This window comes from Eublepharis macularius, chromosome 2 (genome assembly GCF_028583425.1).
Source record: "Eublepharis macularius isolate TG4126 chromosome 2, MPM_Emac_v1.0, whole genome shotgun sequence".
NCBI lineage: Eukaryota > Metazoa > Chordata > Lepidosauria > Squamata > Eublepharidae > Eublepharis > Eublepharis macularius.
The window spans coordinates 40759068-40782478 of NC_072791.1; the positions used below are offsets into that span (position 1 = coordinate 40759068).

The 23411-nt window shown below is 40.7% G+C and overlaps 1 protein-coding gene across 1 annotated transcript in view; it reads left to right on the top strand.

The window, feature by feature from the left end:
* Positions 1 to 23411, top strand: part of CEP128 (centrosomal protein 128) — a 228169-nt gene that overhangs the window by 182438 nt on the left and 22320 nt on the right. The window contains exons 20-21 of the mRNA XM_054970762.1: positions 4798 to 4821; positions 5317 to 5352. Of these exons, the coding sequence (XP_054826737.1) occupies positions 4798 to 4821; positions 5317 to 5352 (60 nt within the window). The remainder of the gene's footprint in view (positions 1 to 4797; positions 4822 to 5316; positions 5353 to 23411) is intronic.

Below are 23411 nucleotides of genomic sequence, written 5' to 3' on the forward strand. Positions count from 1 at the left end.
TTGTTGTGGGGGAACATGTGTCATTTAGTGGGAAGGTACTTGATAGGTGTAATTTATTTGGAGGTACCTGTACCTCAGTAACATAGTATTCAGAAAAAGCCTTCTTGATATGGAGAAAATACATGCCCTCCTTCTGACTTTGCTCTGTCCATACAGCTACTATATTAGACATTTGAAGTAATTAACCTTTACCTTGGAATTTTCTGTGCATTACTTGGATATAGAGAAGGCTCAGTCCTAGTATCCTTTGTTCTTTGATGACCGTATGCACTACTTTATGGACTGGATAAAATTAAGCTAATTACAACTGAATAAATCCCTATAAAATAATTCAGTGTGGTTAATCTTTGAAAGTACTTGTGACCTGATCGTTTAACCTGACCTCAGAGTGCATTCTGAAGAGGCTTTGCCATTTTTCATGGCTTTGACAGAAAACATTTTCAAAGCCCACCTTCGATCATTTTATGGCCCTATCTGGTTCTGTCTGAACTCTGGTTCCAGTCCACTTTTGTCCTTTGGACCGGTTGTTGGTTCACATTTAAACTTTGTGGAATACACTGTATAAACAAATGGGCATTCCTTCCTGGTGCCTGATAATTTTATTTCACAAACCAGACTTTTGGGCTGTCTTCATATTATGTAGTTTCATTACCACAGGGGTGAAATACACACTAATATCATGTAGCACAGTGCTTTCCTGATTGCTCAGACCACAGGTGGAAACTACATGTTTGACTGATCCTCCCTGTCAAGAACCTTCTGCTTTTTGGAAAACAAACATATTAAATAGAAAAGGGTTCTAGCCATATTTTGTTTCTGGCATGTTAATTTTTCACTTGCAAGAGCACTTTATTGAGAGTGAAGAGCATTCATATGTTCTCACCTGTAGTCTGGTTTTCTAGAATAAGCATTAGTTTCAAGTGCAACATACAGTTGTTATTGTTCTGAAATGTTATTGTTGTTATTGTTCTGAAATGCTTTCCTTGCTATGTAGCTTTTGCATTTCCACTTGGAAGATATGTTCCCAGAAGGCTAGCTTGTTTAATCGTCCTTAACAACAAAGAGTCTTGTGGCATCTTGAAAACTAACATTTATTACACCATAAGCTTTTGAGGTCTGCTGCCCATTTTGCCATAAGCATGAAGGTATTGGCTTTTTTGTGGGAGTATGCGCCTGCACACGCAGGTGCAAATGATAATCTGAGTAATTAACTGAAAGACCATGAAATGTAGGAGAAAACAACAAGGCTGCAGTAGATCCTATGTGTACACAAGATGAAAAGAAATCCCCAAAGGGTACCACAAGAACAACAAAGGGTTTAGTGGAACCATAACAACTAACAGATGTCAAACAACCAATGTTTTATTCTTTCGGCTGTCGGGAGACTTCTTGTTGCAGCAGACTGTCAGGGCCTAAACCCTTTGGATTTTGTTCTTGTGTTGTTGTTAGGATCTGTAGGCATCTTTTATATTACACTAGAAACAATGCCTGTTGTGTGAAAAAAATACAGCGGGCTCTAGAAAACTGATTCAGTGGGCCCCCTCGCAGCAGCGAGTGGGCGCTTTGTAGTGGCCTGGAGGCCAGAGTGGGAGGGCACTGAGGGGAGTCGCAGGAAGGAATACTTAGGCTGTCAATTCAGCAGGCTCCTTCCTGGAAGCAAGCAGGTGCTTCATAGCGGCTTCGAGGCCAGAATCGTCGGCAGTGTGCCTGTGCGAGGATAAAAAAGAATCATCGCCAATACGGCTTGCCTTTTATATAGTAGGAAAGCCCTTTGACCCCACTTGTCTGATGTTTTTAAACTGTTTGTATGAGACAGAAAGATATTTTCCAGCTGTAGGTAACAGTCTATCTGTGCATCTGGCAATTCGTAAGCTGCCTTAATCAGAGGAATTGATTCATCTGCTTCAGTATTCACTGCTTTTGCTGGCATTGACTTTCCGAGTACTTAGACTGAAAAAGGTCTTTCCCAGCACCTGCTAGCTGAGCTCGATTTAACTGCAGGTGCTCGAAATTGAACTTGGGACCTTTTTAAATGTCAAGCATATGCTGAGCCACACCTTGAGCTACAAATACTTCCCTTCCATAATTGTACCTCTTGTTGCTCCATATCCTTGCTTCCCAATAGGAGGTTCTTGGTTATAAATGAAGCCTATTTAAAAATATGCATCCATTTATAGTTGGAAAAAGTAAATGTTTCCCCTCTGTCTTGAACTTGAAAACCTAATACCATTCTAAAATAGACATGTGATTCAATGGCTAAATTACTATAGCATATTGAGTGGCATATAAACAAACGCCAACCCACTTGACACATCCCATGGTTACTTGTACAGTAGGAAGGGCATCCATGACCCAAGAGAAGCCTGTAAATTGGCCACCTGTTCACTTAGCAATCTGAAGCGCTGTTAACTCCAACACATCAGGATGATGCATTCGTGGACGGAAAGGGTGAAGGCACAGTAGACTTAGGGCCGCTAATATTAGATGCAGAGATTCTATTTTATCTTTTAAAATCTTTAATGAACAGTTTTGGCTTATCAAGGAACTGTTGAAGTTTATTGTGAAAACTTTCATTCCATTCCCATGTTAAATAATCACACTTGTCAGCTGATAAGAACCAGTTAATTCCTCAGCTTTAACAAGGCAGAAGAGGGTTCTTTTTCTTTTTCCACAGATAACGTTTTCCTTTTGCAAGTCTTTCTCCTTCTGATGAAGGTTATAGTTTGTAAGATATGATGAAAAACTACGCATAAAAAACCAAAATAAACCTTATAAGTTGGAAGCCTGTGAGGAATAATCATTTGGGAAGTCTTCCCCCCACTCCTGTGCCCTAGAGATAAATGAGTAGCTTACTGCTAATTTAGACTCCAACCTTAAGGGTGCTGAGCATGGTTAAAGTTACTTTACCTGTTGAGATTAGAAGTTATGTAATAGAAAGCTGCTCTTCTAGTTCTGAACATGAGCAGTGCAATCCAGTGGGGGACAGGAATGGTGGTGGGAACTTCTCATTCCCTGTATTGTTCATCCCTCACGCCTAAGATTATCCCATCCCTCATTCTGGGGTACTATAATTTTTAGAAGTTCTGCCCCTTTCACAACTTAAAGAATCCGGAAAAGATGCAATTAAGTACACCTGGAAGAAGTGTTTTTTCTTCAATCTTAACTAATCGTCTCTCCCTCTCACCAAACCAGGATATTACTTTCATAGATTAAAACATAATGAATCAGTGGGGGATATTCTGTATGAATCCCCAAACCTCACAATACAGAACCCTCACACTTATTCCTTCTTCAAAATATCAGTTTGGAGATTGATACAGGCATGATGCTTTAAATTAGAGAGTAGAGATGGGCACGAACTGGGAAACCATGCGATTCATGGTTTGTCGTGTTTCATGAACCACAAACTTGCCCTGGTTCACAAACCAGTTCATTCAGTCCGTGAAAATGTTACTTCTGGGTCAGCAGGAGGTCTGCAGAGAGCCCAACACCCCACCTCCCGTAGCCAGGCTGTCTGCAGTGACAAACCGCTGGTTCATGAACCACAAACCGGCCCGGTTTGTAACGAACTTCAGTTCATATTTCAGTTCATACTCACATCTATTAGAGAGTACTGCTGGAATAGAAGACAGTGTAAAGGTATTAAAAAAGTGAATGCTACATGGTAAATAGACTGGAAATGTTACCTTTCTTCATAGAAGGTAGTGAATTCAACTTAATGGCAGCAAAGCTGAAACGAATGAAGAGTTGTTTTGATTTACACAGTGTGCAAGAACTGCCTATTCTGATATTCTGGAGGGGGTGGAGATTTCAGTGGGTAGCAAATTCATAGCAAGCATCAAATACCTGTTGTTTGATATGTTTGATATTTTCATTGTAAAACAGTCATGTATTTTAGTAATATTTGTTGTGTTTTTAAAAAATAATTATATCAATGTTATTGCATAGCACAAATATGCACCCCTTTTTGAAGTAAAGGCATTGATGCCTTCGGAGTGCATACTTCATAAATCCACCTGTTCAGTCATTTATGATGATAGACGCTCTGTGGGCCTATGCATACTTGCTAGATAATTGTCCATTGTTTTCCCTGCCTAGGTTGCAACAATTATGGTGAAGGATTGGCTCCAAGCTAGGTTGTGAAGCCTTGGTTTGAAGGAAATTTGTGAACCATAGGTTGAATCCCATGTAAACTTTCTGCTGATGGAAGACACTTCCATCAGTGGTCCAGAACTTTCCGTTACTGGGATAGTCAGGATGCAACCCCATAGTTTGTCAGCCACTAAGCAAACCATGCAGTTTCTTCTTTCCCCTAGTCTCACAACTCTCAAAATGATAAACGGGTCTTCAGGAGTAACATAGCTATCCATCTTGATCTGACTCAGCTTGACAATCTAAACCAGGGTCTCCCTAGACATTTGAGATCTAAAACAGGTTTAAGGCAGCAGACTACAGTTAGAACTAACCATAATTGTTAGATAAAAACTGAGTCAGAATGTAAAATTAGTGAACTGTCCACTAGGTGCTACTAGGGCAGAATTACATGTGGTTTAAAACATGTGTATGCATAAGTGTTGCTGAAGACAACCTGGGTAGCTTAAAAGAGGACACAGTATTTGTATTTCAGTTGGAGAAAACATAGCCACATCATCAAGTATAATGTATTAATGGCAATTCTGGCCATCTTTTTGTAGTGATAGTCTATACAAAGTATTACACAAGCTTGTTTTTATGGATATATAAAATGTATTGGACCTACCTCTTCATGCTTTCTCATAATGTCTTCTTTCTTTGCAGGAGCGCATAGCGGCATTAGAAACAGTAAGTTTTTTGTTACTTTATTTCCAAATCAATTGCAGTTCTTACACGCATTTTTTTTTAATAAAGTCTCAAACATAAAAGAAAATAGGCCTGGCATATTTGAAAATAATTTTCCAAATTGTAAACCAAGTTCTAAGAGCTTGTTTGCCAATTGGCTACGATAAACCGAAAAATCATGTAAAAAGCACAGTATATCAACATGAGGTCACTTAATATGGAAATGTGCTGGTAAAGTCAACCATATTTTAAAGGTCAACTGGAAGTATAAATTAGGCAATGCTTTAAATTTGTTTATACTTGAAAACAACAAGTGTGCTTAAGTTTGGATTTTACCAGAAATTAAATAACATTGCCATAGGGAAGCTGAAGTCATTGGGCTAGTTATAAAATGGCAGGGAGGGGCAAGATGAAAAATAAAAAATGAAGCAAATAAACTGAAGGCTTAGCTGCTGATTTTTGGAGTTTTACAGTCCCAGTGTACCTTTTTCTTTCCAGGATGGAGTTCACGCAGATGCAAGTATATCAACAAATGTAATGTAACTCGTTGTGCCTTTCTACTCAGAGAGTAAATTTGAGGGTATTGCTTCAAAATAACAGAATGGATGAATAGGAGCGTGCATATGTGCACAAATATTGGTTGATGATGTTGCACTGCACTTGGATTTTTTAAAAAAATCATGTGAATAGAATTGTCAGCTAGTTCCCTAGCTCCGTGTGCTGTTAGCATAGTGGTTAAGTGGCTGGGTTGCAAGTCAGCACTCTACTGGTTCAAATCCCACTACTGCCATGAACTCAGCAGGTGGCCTTGGATAAGCCACTCCTCTCAGCCCCAGCTCCTCAGCTGTAATGGAGTGATATAACACTGACCTTGTTCACTGTTCTGAGTGGGGCACTAATCTGTCAGCAGGAGCGGCGCCAGGATTTTCAGCCAGGCGCACGCATGCACAGCCTGCGTGATGACGTCACGTGTGATGTCATCACAGCGTGCACACAAGCCGGCCCAATTGCTGTGGCAGGTGGCTGGGACAGCGTGCGGGTGGCCTCACAGCTCTCCCGCTCAGTTGCCCTGCGCTGCCCCAGACACCTGCCTGCGGCTGCTGCGCCTGGCTGGGGTCATGTGTTGGCAGCGGCGGCAGTGTGGGACGGGAGGGCTGGGAGGCTGCAGCTCCATGGCGTGCACTCCCACCCCCAGCGCCCCCTCCAGCGCCCCGCGCCCTGAGGCAACCACCTACCTGGCCTCAATGGGCACACCAGCCCTGTCTGTCTGGAAGAATGGAATATAAGTGCAGTTATTATTATATTTTAGTATTCTTAACTTCTCAAGTATTACTGGGAGCAGGAAAAAACAAATATTCACTATGTATCAGAGTAATATTGGCCCAGGGGTGGGGGGAGGGGGGCATTGTGAGTTTTAATATGGTTCAGATAAATTTTGAGTTGGATACAGCACAAAGTTTCCTCTTGCACTAGAGTTCTTGTGCAAGCAGAAACACAAGTAAAGGACTGTAGTATCTGCTTGCCCTAATCAGAATTACTGTATCTCCACATGCATTTCCGCTTGCCCAAGATCTTGTGCAACCAGTTTCTGGGCATTATAATATACAAGTGGGGAACTCACAAAGACTTGCAGAGGGCATCTTACTTTTCTCTCACTTTGCTTCCCTTTTCCTGCTTCCTTTTCTCCTTTCCCCCCACCAGCCAACCTACATTTATCTCCCTCCCACCCACCCACCCCGCCATCAGCTTTCATTCCTTCCCTCCCTCTTTCTCTGGAAGAAGTTCCACCCAGGTGCATGGTGCCAGCCCGGCCACCCAGGTGGGTCAATATTTATGGGACCGGCCATGCTGGACCCAGTTGCACAGTGGGGACTTGTGGGGATCACCTTACTTCCCACTGTGTCCAAGTCCCACACTGTTTTCTTCTCCTTGCAGCCCCCATATCCTCAACATTTTCCTGTTGTCTTATCTGCTTCTCAACCACCAACCCACATACATTTTATCTGCCCCTCATCTGCAGATATTTTTATTATTTACCTAATTGATAACCCACCTTTCTCCCCAATGGGGACCCAAAGCGGGTTACATCGTTCTTTTCTCTTCCATTTTATCTTCACAACAACAGTCTGAAGTAGGTGTGACTGGCCTAAAGTCACCCATTAAGCTTCCACAGTAGAGTGAGGATTCAAGCCTCCATCTCCTAGATCGTAGTCTGAAACACTAACCATTATACCCCCCTCACACATTATACCACAATGGCTTGCTTCGGGCATCTGTTGTTAAGCCTGGCCTGGGTTAGTCACGCAAGTTTTGCGGTAGCAAGTTTTGACTGATGCCAAGAACTGAAGGCTGTCATTACTATGCATGGTTGCCTAGCAATGATCACTGAGGGCATTTATTTCTTAAAGGTATGGGTGCTACTTCTATTACATTGGGATTTTAACCCCACCCACATGTGTTTTGTTTGTTTTTAAGATTTCAAATTTTCCTGCAAACCAAGGCTTGTAGGAAGTCTGTCTTGCTTGTAGGAAGTCTGGCTTGTAGGAAGCTTCAGGCTTGTAGGAAATCTGTCTCATCAATTCATGGCTTCAGTCTCCAGATTTAAATATCCACAGACTTTGCCACATTAAGAATTAGATTTATTGACGATGACAGGGAGGAAAGTGCTGAGTGTTGCACAATATCTTGCACAGACAGAACTACACGAACTCAATTTATGTTTCCACTTGTGCATTCATTCTTTCTCTTAAACATTCCTTCCTCTTGAGAACTTATATTCTCCATGCAATCAAAATGTGTGATTAGTTTTGTGTCTTACACTGTGCTGTGATTGTGTAAGCATGGCAGGGAAGCAGTGAGGGGCAGTTGTGTTTTTTTTCATCTCCCATTGTGTTCATTGGTATTTTGCTGATGTAACTATATGTTGGCACCTGGGGCAAGGACAAAGACTTGAGAGGCTTAGGAATCTAGAAACATCAAAAAAGAAATGATAAATATTCTCTATTTCCCACCTTAACTAGTTAATGTAAAAACTCCCTCTAACGTCTTAGTGAATTATGAGATTTCATAAACTGAATAAAAACCTTGTTGTTTCATTGCTTTTAAGTATTTGGTTTTCATAATTATGAAAAGCTAGGTGTATTCTACATGATGCATGTAATTTCGATATTCGAGTGTCTACTAAAAGGGGCCAGTTCAGATGGAAAATGCTTTCTCTTTATGTGGGTTGTGAGTGCTTGAGATCATCTTGCCGGAAAAACATGAGGGAAAGGATATAGTTATACAAACACTGGTAGATACAGTGGCAGTGATTTGTATAAACACAGCACTTCACAAGTATTTCTGCAAGGAATGGAGGAAAAGCACTGGCCATTGGTGTGAGCAGTCTGCCTAGCTCTCCACCATTTTAATATCTGCTTATGATTGAAGGAAATCATAAGGCCTTAACTAATCCACAGTAAGCAAACTGCCGAACAGGGCAAAATGTTGCTGTCTCCCGTCTGGGAGACTGCACATGCCATGCGAATGGAATGCCAGGTGATTAGATGCCATTGACTCCGACCCACCCAAGCCTTGGAATGTGTAGCTCTTGAGACAACTCCCCTTGGACATTCCAATCTCTTCCCATTGATCACAACCCCAGCTAAAACCCTATCCCTCAATCTAGAGCCATCAATCAACTCTGATAAGTTTCAGTTCTTCCTGGCAACATTTAATCAAAACACTAAATTCATCAGCCAGATCAGAAGGCACTTAATTAAATTTACAGTTTCTTTGTCAGGCACTGGGAGCAGGCAAGCTAACTCCTTTCTCCCACCCTGGCAGGTCAATCAAGGTTACTCAAGTCTTTTGTCCATCGCAGGAGACAACTACTTAGGTCTGTTTCAAGGGCTGAAGTCACTCTCCAACCTCAGGCCCATTTTGCCCTATAATTACTCTAGCTTTGCTGCAGCCAAAGTGTGCATACTCACTTGGATCCAAGTGCCGTACTCTCAGAATCCCTCTGTCTCCAGCAAGGCATGCTGGTCATCTGAGTCTTTCTTCCTCCGCAGACCTCTCTACTCCTCTGATAGGTAACTATTACCTAAATCCTACAACTATTCCCCGTCTTCTTACTGCCTTTCCTAGGACTCTTGTATGCCTGTGATTTTTATATTTTGCCTCTTGCTGTGTGTTTGAGTTTCCCATTTAAATAAAAAATACTCTTTGTTTTGGAAAACACCCATCTCATCAGTTTTCTCAGGGAGGGGACCTGGTAAAAATTGGTCAAGGATCTCATTTATTACTGCCTCTCACAGCTTTCTCCTTGTTTGCTAATTCCTCAACTCACAAGGAGACCCATTCTGGTAACATTGGCACTTGTCCAAAGATTCACTCCTTTGTGTTTGAGTAAGTCACACTGAATATTTGGATCCTAATTTGTCCCAGAGGGTGACCACTGACCAGTAAAGAATACATACTCATGAATTTCACTGAAATGATTTACTAGGCACAGAATAAATTATAAGCAAAGAAAAGAAACATAAACAAAACACAATGCATGAAGAAAGACAAATTTGACATGTTGACAGTAAAATAAAATCATAAAGAAAATTGCAAATAATTATATACCAATAAGATGTACTCTAGCCTACCCTCCTCCTCATCTTCAACCCTTCTAGTTAAAAAAAAACCAGAGAAGCGAAACCATCTAACAGTGCAATCCAGTACTCCAGTCTTGTCGATACTTTTGAAAACATTTAATTCAACACTTAGAGGTACTGAAAATTAAACAATAGAAACAATAGAATGTACTGAAACAATAGAATGTACTGGAGAATCCTTCAAGTGCACCTCTGCACATGGTTTGTGGCCACATACTTGCTGTCAAAAGGAGTGGCCATGTGCTGTCTTCAAGAGGAGTCTTGTCTCCTGCATAGCTCCCTCTTAGGCCATGTCGTCAGAGATCAGAAGTGTATATATAGAATTCATTCATTCATTCATTCACATCATAGATGTGAATGCAAGATCACAGAAAATCCATTCTGGCTTGATAATTCTGTATCTTGACAGACTAAAATAAGAGATGCTTGAACACTCACCAGCTCCCCTAGTACAGTGCAGCCAGCAGATTCCATGTATGCATATTCCCCCACAGCCTGATGGGAGGTCCCAGTTCTCCTTCACAGACCTATTATCACTGTGTGCCATTCCACAGTCAGCCAAGCATGAGCAAACTAGTCAGTTATTTATATACAGTATGATTTTTAAAGGCTTATTGTTCAGTGCTCATCAAAGCTTCTGCTGTCAATGTTATTTTGCACATACTTTTTTTGCATAGCCTTATGGGGGTCATAGGTTCCTTCTCTGCTGTATCATTTAATAATCTTTCCCAACCTTCCATGGCCCTGGAGAAGAATCTGTTTCATCTTTCACTGCACAAAGCTCAAGATGGATAGCCGTGTTAGTCTGTCTGTAGCAAAGAGCAAGAGTCCAGTAGCACCTATACGACTAACAAAATTTGTGGTAGGGTATGAGCTTTCACGACTCACACAGTTGGTATCTGAAGAAGTGAGCTGTGACTCATGAAAACTCATACCCTACCACAAGTTTTGTTAGTCTTATAGGTGCTACTGGACGCTTGCTCTTTTCAACTGCACAAAGCTGTACCGTGCACTGAGTCTCATGGCTCTCTGAAATCAAGAGACTGAAGGATCAGCTTGTGGGTGATCATGGCTGTTGTAAGTTGTATGTTTGCTGCAAACTTTTCAGCACCCCTAACTTAAATATGAGAATGTGGCACTGCATGTTGGATTCTATTATTCAAAAAGGGCGTATGTTTCCATTTGTTTGCCTGTCTATAAGCTGCTACTACTATTGCCACCAATTTCTCAGTACAGCTTTTGAAAGTTGAAATAGAGTTGATTTGCACCCAAACCCTTCTACATTTCACATCATGAAGATCTGAATAAAATCCTTGCCTCTTTGCAAACCAGCCCAAGGATTTCAGTGTTCTTCATGTCACAAAGAAATTGTTGCTTGTTCATGATTTCTGAAGTCAACCATGGTGTCTTTCTGAATTGGGCTTGACAAAATTCTAGAAGGATATTGTTGAAATTGGAGTGGGAGACCAGTAGAGGATTAGGGTGGTGATTTTTGCCTCCAGAAAGCCCCATTTTCCAATGTTTAGAGGTCAGGAAGTAAGTTTCAAATTAGCCCGCTTGAGTAGTCATCATTCTTGTTGAACTGCCTACCTTTATGATCTTGCTCTGTCTGCTTTCCAAGGTACAAATAAAACACTGCTCTTTGATATTGCAATGATAATGTGAGTATGTTTTACAAATTGCTGAGGACTAAAGCTAGGTGAAAAACTTTAATTACAGAAAAATTGGCTTTTCTCCAAAGAGAGAGAGAAACCTTAGTACAAATCTTCACTGTGAGGAGCTATAATTGTAGCTGCCATTCTTCATTTCTCAGTCTAACAAGAGTTCTAAAATCTACAGACCTGCATACAGTAGCCTCTGGCAGGAAAGGAATTTTTGGGGGTATGGCATGCATATCTTACAGTTTTTTTAAAGGGAGGCTCTGTGTTCAGGCCTTCCAACTTTCTTTAAGAATATTGTGCTCTTTGTATACAGAATGGTTGTTTTTCTTCAGATGTGCATATTCAGGAGTCGGAAGATGCCACTGAGCTATGCAGAAGGCCATTTATATGTTGTGTCTAGTGCAGTATTTTAAGAAACCGTCCTACAATCATGCTTTTAAGCACATTCATTCTAAAATTACCTTTAAAAAGTTTAGATATTTTCCCCTGTGCTATGATATGCATTACATTTGCAGGGTTAAGTACATAGTACTAAAATACAAAGGCATACATTTTATTAGATGCTGACCATATTCGAGGAGTTAGTAAGGACACAGTTTAGGATGGGAATCGGAGCAAGTCCTAATTTAGGTTACTGTTAACTTCTTGATCTGCAGTAACTTGATGTGAGAACTTTCAACAAGTCATGGCACTTCAGTATGTATGCTTGTTTTATCTATACATGGAGACTAATATATCCTTTTACTTTACCTTCTGAATTTAGTCATCTAATCTTTTTTCTTATTCTTTAACATTACCTAATAAAATATTGTTAGGCTACAACAATGGTAAACTGCAAACAAAGTCTTATGATTTTTAGGGAAATTCATGGAGGAAATGCTCATGAAAGGCAAGAAAACGTTTATCATTGCTTGTTTTGCATCTCATCCAAACACAGCCTCTTGTGACTTAAATAATCTTTCCTTCTCTAGGGCCCTGTGATGTAGAAACTTTCCTTAAGCCTTGCCTGAATGAAAAACCTGGGATTCAGATGAGTCATATCTTACGGGGCTACATAGAACTATTCAATCATATAAACACTGACTATAGCAAACACTGGTTTGCGCTAACAGACCCTAGCATGTTTTATGCCTCTTCACTAAACAAAGTTTGAAGCCTTCTTCCAGGCTAAGGAGCCTCCGTGCAACTTAAATGACCCATCTATAGAAGAGCCTTTAAATTGGAAGAAGATTCCCTATCCTTACTTAACTTGGAAGATACAAAGGAAGGATACATGTCAGTGTGATTTCTTAAAACAAACGCTGCAAAGTCCAGACAGAGGTCCGTGAAGTAATAGTCTGTTGAATGCTAGTTGATAATCTATTGAGGACTGACAATAGGTAGTATTACTATTGTTTCCTTCTTTTCTACGGTTGAACTTTTCCCCCTGTTTAAATAAACTACTATATTTACCCCAGGGGAGTTTATATGATCATGAATGTGAAGTGGGGTGAATTGCACTTGAAAAGGGAGGCATACTTTTAATATTGTGAAAATATGTTTTTATCCCATCCAAACACATCTGGAGTCTAGACTGAAAGTTCAGTTATTTTGGCTTTTAATTCTTTTCTTTCTTAGATTCTGATGCCAACAAATGTTTGTTTTAAAATTCCTAGTGGTTTAACCCTCAATAAAAAAGGCTATTTTCTAAGATAGAATTTATTTTTTTTACTCAACGTGCATATGGCTGATGTACACAGCCTCTTTGCAGGACAAAATTAAGGTTGACTTGATCCATGTACCAAATTCTTCTGGCAGGAATTCTTTATATAGCTGCAAGTTCACCAGGCCTTTCAATCACTTATTCCTGCATCTGTTCTTGGGTCCACTTTAAGCTCACTTTACTTTTTTGGTCTTTTATGGATGTACTCCCCCATGCCTTAGATTTCTGAGGAATCTGATTCCTGCCATAGCATACATTTTTCATCCTCCTTTTACTGGTCTCTTCACTCCTCCTCAGTAGAGGCCTCCTCTCAAAATTAGAGTCATCTAGAGGTCTGTTTCTGCCAGACTTCGACCCTAACATCAGTCCCTTTCCAGATCCTGCTAGAATTTCTGTGGCTGATCGCAGGAAACATTCCTAAGTTTTGTCGAAGGCTTTCACGGCCGGAGGATGATGGTTGTTGTGGTTTTTCCAGGCTGTATTGCCGTGGTCTGTGACACTGAGAGATCCCTGTCTTTTGGTGCTACACCTCTGATGCCAGCCACAGCTGCTGGCGAAACGTCAGGAACTACAATGCCAAGACCACGGCTATACAGCCCAGAAAACCCACAAAAACCATCGTTCTCCGGCCCTGAAAGCCTTCGACAATACAGCTCTGAAACCATTTGGCTAGCTATAAGATTTGCTGCATTAACCAAACTTCAGCAGTATGACATTGTTCTAGGTCGTGTCCATTTTAAACTATTCTGGAAGCTGGCCTAAGTACATTCAGTAAGTGCAATCACTTCTTTATATTTTGTTGTAATAATTTTTATTTTCCTGTAAAAGAGGAGAAAAATATAAGCATATATATCATATATGACAGATACTAATTTCTAAAAATGTCTTTTCAGCACCAGTGTTTATAATATATATTCCGATAGTTAACGAGCACACATATAATGGATATTACATCACAAAAATATGTCTGTCTTACAACAGCTGTTTACAGTATGTTTTCCAGTAATTAATAAGCACATTTCATTTCATATGTCTGGTGGTATACAGCCACTAATATATCTTCATATTCTCTCAGTCAGTTGGTACTGTTCTACAGCAACAATAATAATTTTTCACACATGACTGGCGAAAAGTGGTACTGTATCTGATTCCAGAGTATTTTCGCCGCTTCTTACTAATCCCAACTTCTCCAATGTAAAATAATTATCATTTTCAATTCAATAACGTTGTCAGTGTATCAGAGATACTGTGTCACCAAAAGTTAACGGAGTTACTTCCAGAATAGCCTTCCAAGTATTATTGTTCTTTTGACAGTTGCTCCAAATCAGTAACATCCAGATATTTCAATGATCAAGTTACTCAAGGACTGAGAAGTCAGCCTGTTCTGGAGGAGGATATATTCGTCCTGAAGAAGCTTGTTTGTAGCTTGGAGCTGCAGTAGTTGGAAGCTCAGGTCTCCTTGGTGGCACATCGCACCTTTTATCAGCTTCAGGTGATACACTGTTTACGGCAGTTCCTTTAAAAGTATCATCTGGCTACAATGATCCATGCTCTGATCACATTAAGGTTAAATTACAGTGAAATGCATTATGTGGGGCTGCCTTTGAAAACAGCCTGGAAATTTCCATTGGTCCAAAATGCAGGGATCAGGCTATTGTCAGGGGCCGGATACAGGGAAAGATCTGCACAGGCTGCCTCTTCATTTCTGGACAGACCCCTTAAATAGCTTGGGACTAGGATACCTGAAGGATCGCTTCTTCCCATTCTGTCCAGCTCCTCTGTTAAGATTTCTTTGCCCGCTTCCCAACTTGCAGGTGTGAGGTAGGGGTGTTGCCTGCTCTAAGTTCGGAAATCCCTGGAGGTTTGGGGTGGGGGGGTCGAGCCTGAAAGAAGGTTAGGAAGGGAAGGGCTTCAGCGAGATATAATACTATAGAATCCAACCTCCAAAGCAGCCATTTTCTCCAGGGGAACTAATCTCTGTCATCTAGAGATGGTTTGTAATTTCAAGAGATCACTAGCCACCACCTGAAGGCTGGCAACCCTAGGTGAGTGACAACCAGAGTCAGAGCTTTTTCAGTGATGGCACCTCATCTCTAGAATGTCCTCCCTCTTTGAGGCTCATCATGCAACCAGGCCAAAACATTTCTTTTTACCCAGGCTTTTAATTTTAATTGGTGGTGCCTGTTCTGGCCTGCTATTCTCTCCTCCCGGTATCTATGCTGACAGTGCAATAAGCCATTTGGGGATTAACTCATTTAACCCTTCCCTTCTGGGCAATGCAAATGACGTGTGCTTCAGACTGGATCACGGCCTAGATCTTTAGATTCGGCCTTTGAAAAACAAGCCATCACCATTAACTTTTCTTGGGGAGTCAAAGTTTTGATCACATTCACAGACCTTAATTTTACGTAATATATTTCAGCTGGAACTTTTGAAAAAGCCGTGATACCTTTGCTGCAATTTTTTTCTTACAAGACGTACTCATTACCAAATGTTTATATATGAACAACTCATGTTGTTCCCACAAGGAAGAAGCCACTCAGATTAATTTAAAAGACTGAAGGATTTTTACCAGACAGGAGATGCTACAGTTGGACATCTGTTCATATATTTATTCCAGTAAGTACATATCTCCAGAGAAATGTATTTCCCATTCAACAATTTATTTCTGTTGTCTACATATGGGAAAGTTTTTAAGGGTATGAAGATGAGGTCCTGCTCTCGAGAATATCATAAATTCCTTTCTTAACAGAACTGTTGAACTATCCAAAGTATTTGAGCGGCCATGTAATATTATAATGCAATATTTCCTTATCACCTCCAAAGAAAGGACTGTAGTGTACAATATAGAAACAAAGGGAGGAATCTAGGGCAGGAACAGAACAATTTGACAGAATAATTTTGATTTGTTTTGTGTTCTGTTTTGCCCCAGAAAGTTGTTGCTAAGGGTCAGGACATCCTCCCTCCCTTCCTCTTACATGGGCCGATGTCAAGTTTGTGACACTTCTTATATTAGCACCTGAAATCTTGTCCATGAACTCAGTCTGATTCAGAAAGACATTTAACTTAAATGGGACTCACACAAGTATTCATCCCATACTTTTGTCCAAAATTTGATTTCTTATTTTTTATATTTTTGTTAACTCTGTAGCCCACTGAACTCCACAAGATGCTGCTGCTAGGGAATAGGGGACCCCAAGGAACTGTATGAGGGGGGTCTGCAACAGGAAGGAGGAATCAGTAGAAACTGCCAATGTAGTCTATCTCCAACCTACTGTCTGCAATCGTTAAGCCCTCTCACATTGCATTGTATTCTAAATACTGAATAAAAAGGCATTATGTGGCACCTTAAGAATCCACAGATTTATTAAAGCATGGGCTGGAGCCCACTTCATCAGATGCAGGCAATGGATTCTCAGTCAGCAGAGGGAAATAAATCAGTTGTGAAGTGGAGTTAAGATGCCACAAAAGAATTGCCATTTGTGACACTTCTATGCAAAGCTGCAAAGTATACAAAAGCACAGTAACCATGCGCAGCAGCTGTAATTGATGATATGCTACAGAATTATAGTAAACACTTTAACACCTGTAGTGGCCAAGAAGAATGTTGGCTCTGATTAATCCCTGGTTAAGGTAATGAAATTTATTGATGTCTTCTAATTCAGCAGCTTCTCACTGGAATCTCCCCTTGACATTTTGTTTTAAGCATGGTGATGTACAGGTCAGCGAAATGATGTCTTGGTAGATTGAAGTGCTCCTTGAGTTTACAAAATTCTTGCAGATACTTAATATCTGCATTGTATTAAACCTTTTCTGAATTCTTCCTCATTAAATTCATGCCATTGCAGTATACCGGTCAGAATGCCCGACTATGATCTGGGAGACCTGGGTTTGAATCCCCAGTCTGCCATGTAAGCTTGCAGGGCAACCCTTGAACAGTCATACACTATTAGCCTAACCAACCTCACTGGCTTGTCGTAACGGTAAAATGGAGGAGAGGGGAACAATGTAAACCACGTTGGGTCCCTGTTGGGTAGCAAAGCATGAAGTAAATGAATAAACTCTTGTCTCATGAGTAACTCTCATTTCTGAATCGGTTTAATGTTTTGTCACATTGCTGGATTCTGCATTCCAATTTATTATCTCTCTCTGTCTTTTGCTTAATTCATAATATGTATCTTTATGAACATAAAGTAAAATCCCATATAATACATTTACTAGGCATTTACTGAGCATTCAGCAAGTGAGATTACTTTATTTAATAGTTCAATCTACTACTGGTTAATCAAACATGGATGTCTTAAGATTGTTGACAATGCAACACATCATAGGGAAGCCTTGACAGCTTCATTATCGGCTTTAAGTTTCCATCTTAAGTTTTGAACTTAAAGCCCCACTCCAGAGTATATGATTGAACAAATATGGGCTAAATATTCAGGTTAGGCCATAATGAAAAATCCCAATTATTTCTTACTATTTGTTTATGACAATTGTTCCCATCCTAATCCTTTTGTTCCTTTAAGAAAGAAAAATGTAATAATATGGAAATAGTGGGACTGGTCTCCTTCAGTGACTCTGCTAAAAGACTCTTCATTTAGTGTATCCCTTGTGCATGCAATGCTTTTCCCTGTCATGCTGGAAGCTTAAACTTCTGCACTGGAATCATTGGTCTGAGAGGCGTCCCTCCAGCCTTTTCCACAACAAAACTTACCAAAGGTGGGGGCAGACAGCCCTGTTTTCCAGTCCAGTCCATTGCTGAAGCTCGTCAGTCCCAAAGAAGTTGCAGCCTTGATCTAGGTCCACTGATTAGCCTTGCTACTCTGGTAAGATGTTAGGAACACTGGTTCTACCTGACCACTGTTGGAAACAATACTCTGGACATCATGGACCCTTGGTCTGATCTGGCAGTTCTCTTCTTACTATCTTTTGTATTTTGTAAGGATGACCTGGATGGCCCAGGCTAGCCCAGTCTCATCAGATCTTGGAAGCTAAGCAGGGTCGGCCCTGATTAGTATTTGGATGGGAGACTACAGAGGATGACCAGGGTCACTACGTAAAGGCAGGCAATGGCCAATCACTTCTGTTTGTATTTTGTCTTGAAACCCTATGGGGGCGCCATAAGTTGGCTGCAACTTGACAGCACCTTACACACATACATGAGGAAGTGGGGTGGTAGATTGGAAAGTTAAGGAAGATTTTTTGACTTCAAAGTTGATACTTGTCAGTTGCCACCAGACTTCTGTCATTTTGCCATGGTAATCACTTTGTGAAAAGCACCCCAATCTGCTCTTACACTTTGGCACAGGATAGTCAGCAGTTTCTGGAAGGAACCTTTTGAGGATTCAGAGGGGCATGAGCACTGGACACTTTATGCGTCTCACACAGTCTTATTTTTGATGCATAACTTAACAGTCCATTTGAAAAATATCCTTGTTGGGTCACCTTTAACATTACGTCTGTTAGCCTAGTTGTAACTAACTGCCTGCTCAAATGCATTACTGTCACTTTAAATTATGGCTACATTTCATCTCCTTATGGATTATACTCTGGGGATTTCTTAGCTGGTTCCTAAGTCATCTTTAATTTTTAAAAATACTTGCAGCCTACAGGCAGTCACTTGTTGTACCTAGCTTGGGGGAGGGGGGGTGCATGATTTTAGCCCTTGTTCAAGACACTGGAGTTGTTTGTTTCCACTGTGTGTGCATTTCAGATGTATTAAATATAAAACCAAACCATAGGAATAACATAGACAAGCCCAACTTGTTTTATTTTTGTGTTTATCACTGTGGTTTCAGGACTAAAAATAAAACGCAGCGTCTGACTTTGATTTGGACCTGTCCCGCGGGACAGCCCAAAACTGCCTATCACTGCAAATGCATCAATATAAAGGGGATTAACTGTTCGCATGCTCTTTAAACATCAAAGTGTTTATATGAAGTCATGGAAAATGAGTAATTTGTTTTATCATTCTCTCTGAGAACATAGAACACCTCTTAGAAAGTACATAATCTTTTATGTTAAGAAAACACAAAAAGATTAATAGCATTTGGTCCGTGATGGAACAGTAAGCTTTTAAATAAATTACTATCAATGTGGCTTTTACTGGTGCAACTGGAGTCCCCCCTTCACACTTATCAGATTCATCAGAGCAGTGTATCAGTGCCCTTTGTTCCCTGTTAAATAATGAGCAGAAAGACATTGCTGTCTTCAGGATTAGTTGTATGCATTATGGCACATCGTTTGCAGTTTCTGGGAAATAATTAGCAGTACTTAATTGCCCTCTGTGTCAGGTGTTCCCACCATCCTTTTTAGCATTTTGTTCTGCATGGCTAAGCCTCTCCCTTTGAACAGAGAAGAGCGGAGTCATTAATGATACAAATATGGCATTTGATCCATATTAAGGAGGTAGCTGTGCATGTTGCTAAGTTATTGCTGCGCCACTTCCATGGGTCAGCTAATAATGCTACTTTTTCTTTCCTTTCACTGGCTTTTTTTTCTCCCATTCTTTTTCATCTTTATGCAAATAAAATTCTGTCACCTTATACCCCTGATGATACTGTGTTTATATATTGTGATTTACAGATATCACATCAAAAGATGTAGGTGTGCTCATGGATCTTCCCCACAACAGAGAGGCAATACTGGTATGCTACTGAGCAAGCAGCTGGCATAAGAAAAGAGAAGTCTTGTTGCACTTTAGAGATTGTCTCATTTTGATTCTAGCATATGGTTTTGTAGACTAGAGTGCTCTTCCTCAGATGCATGTGGTACATCCTCACTAGGCAGACGTACATATGCAAGGTTATGAAAAGGAAGTTGTACCACTGCAGGGTCAAAGCTCCATGAAATGCAGGAAGTACAAGGTGAGATGTAATTGAGTGAAATTAAATTATAATCCTGAAAAATGCAACGACCATTCATAAAAGTGTTGATAATATATCCTCCCTAGTTTTGCTAAGCTGGCTGTGATGTATGGGTAACCACAGGTCCTTTAAAGTCTGTAAAAGATTGTTTCAAAGTTCTGTGCTTCAGACATAGTTTTGCCAGCTTGCATATAAGATCTCTACTGCGAGTCTTGTATACTAACAGATTTCAATTCTTAATCATGTCTCTAGTACCTTGTTATGCAGCAGAAAGTTCCAAATTATATAACACCTGGAAAGCTTATGAAAGTCATGTAGGCAGGCTGCACACAAGTATCGGACCTGAATTGGTCCATTTGCTTGTAACGCAAAATACTAGCTGCCACCTGTTGTGTTGGAGAAGTGTTAAATGGCTCCAGAAGCCTCTCTACACATTAAAAAAAATTCAGTAGAAACCTGACCTTTTACAGGTCGAACTTAGGTTGGTTTAATTTCAAATATATCTGATGCAGAAAAAATACAATATAGGTTTTTGGTGTGTGGTGGGGCAGGGGGCGCTTATGTTCAAAGCTAATAGAGTTCTTTTCATGTGGCAGACTGTTCCCTGAAACACATTGTCCCTTAGAATGACTGCCAAGCATTTGAATTGGTTATTCTTTTTCACGCAGCTAGCTTTTTCACACAGCTAGCTCACTGAAGGCTGCAGAGAACTGTTCCCTGAGAAACTGGTGTCTCATTCAGTGATCCCTCAACCTTTTGAGCCATGATGAAGACTAGGGCCACAAATTATTCTGTGAAGAAGCAGGAAACCATCTTGCCATAAATTAATGGAGTGGGAAATCCAGGCTTTGAAGAACATAAATGAGTACAGCTTCTTTGTGTGGGAGAGGCACAGCTCATGGGCACCTCTGAGTAATTTGTTATATGTACAAGAAAAGTTATAGAAGGATGTTACAGGGGAACTCTTATTCGACCATTTTACGATGGAAAGCCAGTTGTACATTACTACTTGCAGCGAAGTTTTTTTCCTAGTAAGCGTAGGCAGGAACTTCTAATGTTTTTACTGTTGGAATAAGAATCAAATTATGTATGCTGATTAATTCTAATTACATGCCCTATTTCTGTATTACTACGACTCAAGTGAGAGGCCTGAATTCACACACACAAACACTCGTTTCTTTGCTAAAGATACCTTAGCTTGCATCCTATGACATTTCTCTCCTCATGCTTCTGTCTGGCCGCTGCAGAGGCTGACCTTCATGGGGATGCTTGCCTCCTCTGCCACTAGCACTTCTGTCTGGCCGCTGCAGAGGCTGACCTTCATGGGGATGCTTGCCTCCTCTGCCACTAGCACTTCTGTTTGCATAAGATCAGTGTTTTTCAAGGTGGAAATGCTAGTAGCAAAGGAAGCAACCAACACGGTGGAGGAATGCCTCTACAGCAGCTGGAGAGAAGCTGCAAACAAGACTTCCTGCTTTGTTTAGCCCTCCTCCTGTTGGGGGGGGGAATGTAACCCCCCCCGCTCTGGTTCCCATCAGTTGGTTCATTGGGTCATCTGGTTACCTTCTCCACCCCGTGGGGTGTGTGTGTGTGTTGGGGTTAAGAAAGTATATAGAAAGTATAGCTGCCTTTCAGGGTGGTGTTTTTCTTGAATTGAATTTATGTCTGTATTTATGATTTTATTGTTGGTTTCAACTATCATTGATATCCGCCCTGAGCCCATTCGTGGGGAGGGCAGAACATAAATTGAACCAATCAATCAAGATGGCCCCTTACCTTGATCTGGCCATGTGGATCCCTGCCATGGCTAACATAAGACTGAAACATTGCAATGTGCTTTACATGGGTCTGCTCTAAAAGACAACTCAAAAACTCCATTTGGTATAGAATGCTGCTCCTGGCTACTATTGGGCACTAGATGGAGCATGCAGGTCATATCCATTCTACAGACATACCATTGGTTATCGATGAGTTACCAGGTTGAGTTAAAGTTTAAGTCCTTAATGGCCTTGGACCCACATACCTGCAAGACCACCTCTCCTGCTATGCCCCACCTCAACAGCTTTATTCTTTTCAGATAAACCTTCTGAAGGAGCCAACCTGTAAGTGGGTAGGATCAGCAACTGCCTGTTCACATCAAGCTGCTTTTGTAAGGGAACAGGATTGTAGTTTATTATGATATTTATTGTATGCATCACCTTCCTTTTTATGGGATTGTCTTCTACCTTAGCAACTTGCTTGCTGCATTATGGTTCTGCATGCCTTAGGCAACTTTTTTGGTTTTGTTTTTTGTTGTTGAGTCCTCCTGCATTGTTTATAGAGATCTTTGAGGTCTGATCCAATTTGGGTGGGACGAGAAGTCCCTTGAGTTAAAAGGTGAAATAAATGTTTTCAGTGGCTCTGTTTTTTTTGTTTGTTTGGGGTTTTTTTGTATATTTTGTCTGGTTTTTAGTAATCATGCAAAAACAGTGCGCAGATAATGAGGGAAAATATGAGTATCAAATTTGTCTGGAGGGATGTATCCATTATCTTCACTGGTTTTATTTGATTGATTAACAGTACAATCCTAAACATTGATTTCAGTGGGCTTAGACTGGAGTAACTCCATTTAGGAATACACTGTAAATGTTGGCAGAGAGTGGGCATTATTTCTCCATAAAAAAAATTTTTTTGCACATATTTCAGCAGTTTGGATATGAATCTTTACGGAAATGCATCCTTGGTTAATTCTGTACGGCTATTTGTCTATATATTGAATATAGAGATTTTGGTGATGTCATCTGCCTTGGAGCAGTGCCATGTCTAGGTCTTTCTCTAGTGTTCCCTCTGTTTCAGCTGAACAGAGATTCATTTTAAAGAACTGATTACACCATTTAGGATCTATGTTCATTCAGTAAGGGGATAGGGGTTGTTGCTTCTGAATTAGCAGAATCCTCCAATTTTTAGTTTGCTGTTGAGTTCTAACCAAAGAAATCACAATGGTTTGTGACAGTTTTGGAAGATAAATGGGAAATAATATCTAAATGGTTCATGTTCTGGGTAGTACAGGTTAAACCCATAGAATGTTTAAAGTTTAAAAAATAGTCATTTCATTTGTATTATTGTAAAATCAAAGTTTCTGATAGGGCCAGACCTTTCATTTATTAAATTTTCTTGCCTCTGAGTCCACTTTAGCTCAACCTCTTTAAAGTTCAGTTGTGCACATGCATGCAGTTAAATGTAGCCCACGCAGACACTGGGAAAAGAAAGCGGAAACATAGAGAGGGGAGAGAAGGTACTGGGTAGTCCCATCTCTCCAGCAAACCATCTTGATGCCTCCTGCTGTTTCTGGGCTGACAGATGGCCCTGACATCTGACATCATCCTTGGGTGCCTCCTCCCCTCACAGCCTGTGTAGAGCTGTAGGAAGCTAGCTGTCTTGGAGGGGTCCCAGGCACCTGGCTAGCTTATCGGCCTGCAATGGGGGATTAGTCCATGGCTCAGGGAGAAGGGTCCTGCCAGGCATGGGAGCTGGCACCGTGGCACTCCCGGTGGGATGGTGTTTGTTTGCTGCAGATTCCTATGGGTGGGATGTGGAGTAGAGTGTTGAGCCTCAATATCTGGCACAATTGGTTAAATGAGAACCACCATTCCCTGTGCTCCCTGTATATGAATGTGCACACTTGCACAAGGATATTGCACATACTTCAAAAATATAAAGAATAAGCGAGACTAAAATGTCAGTT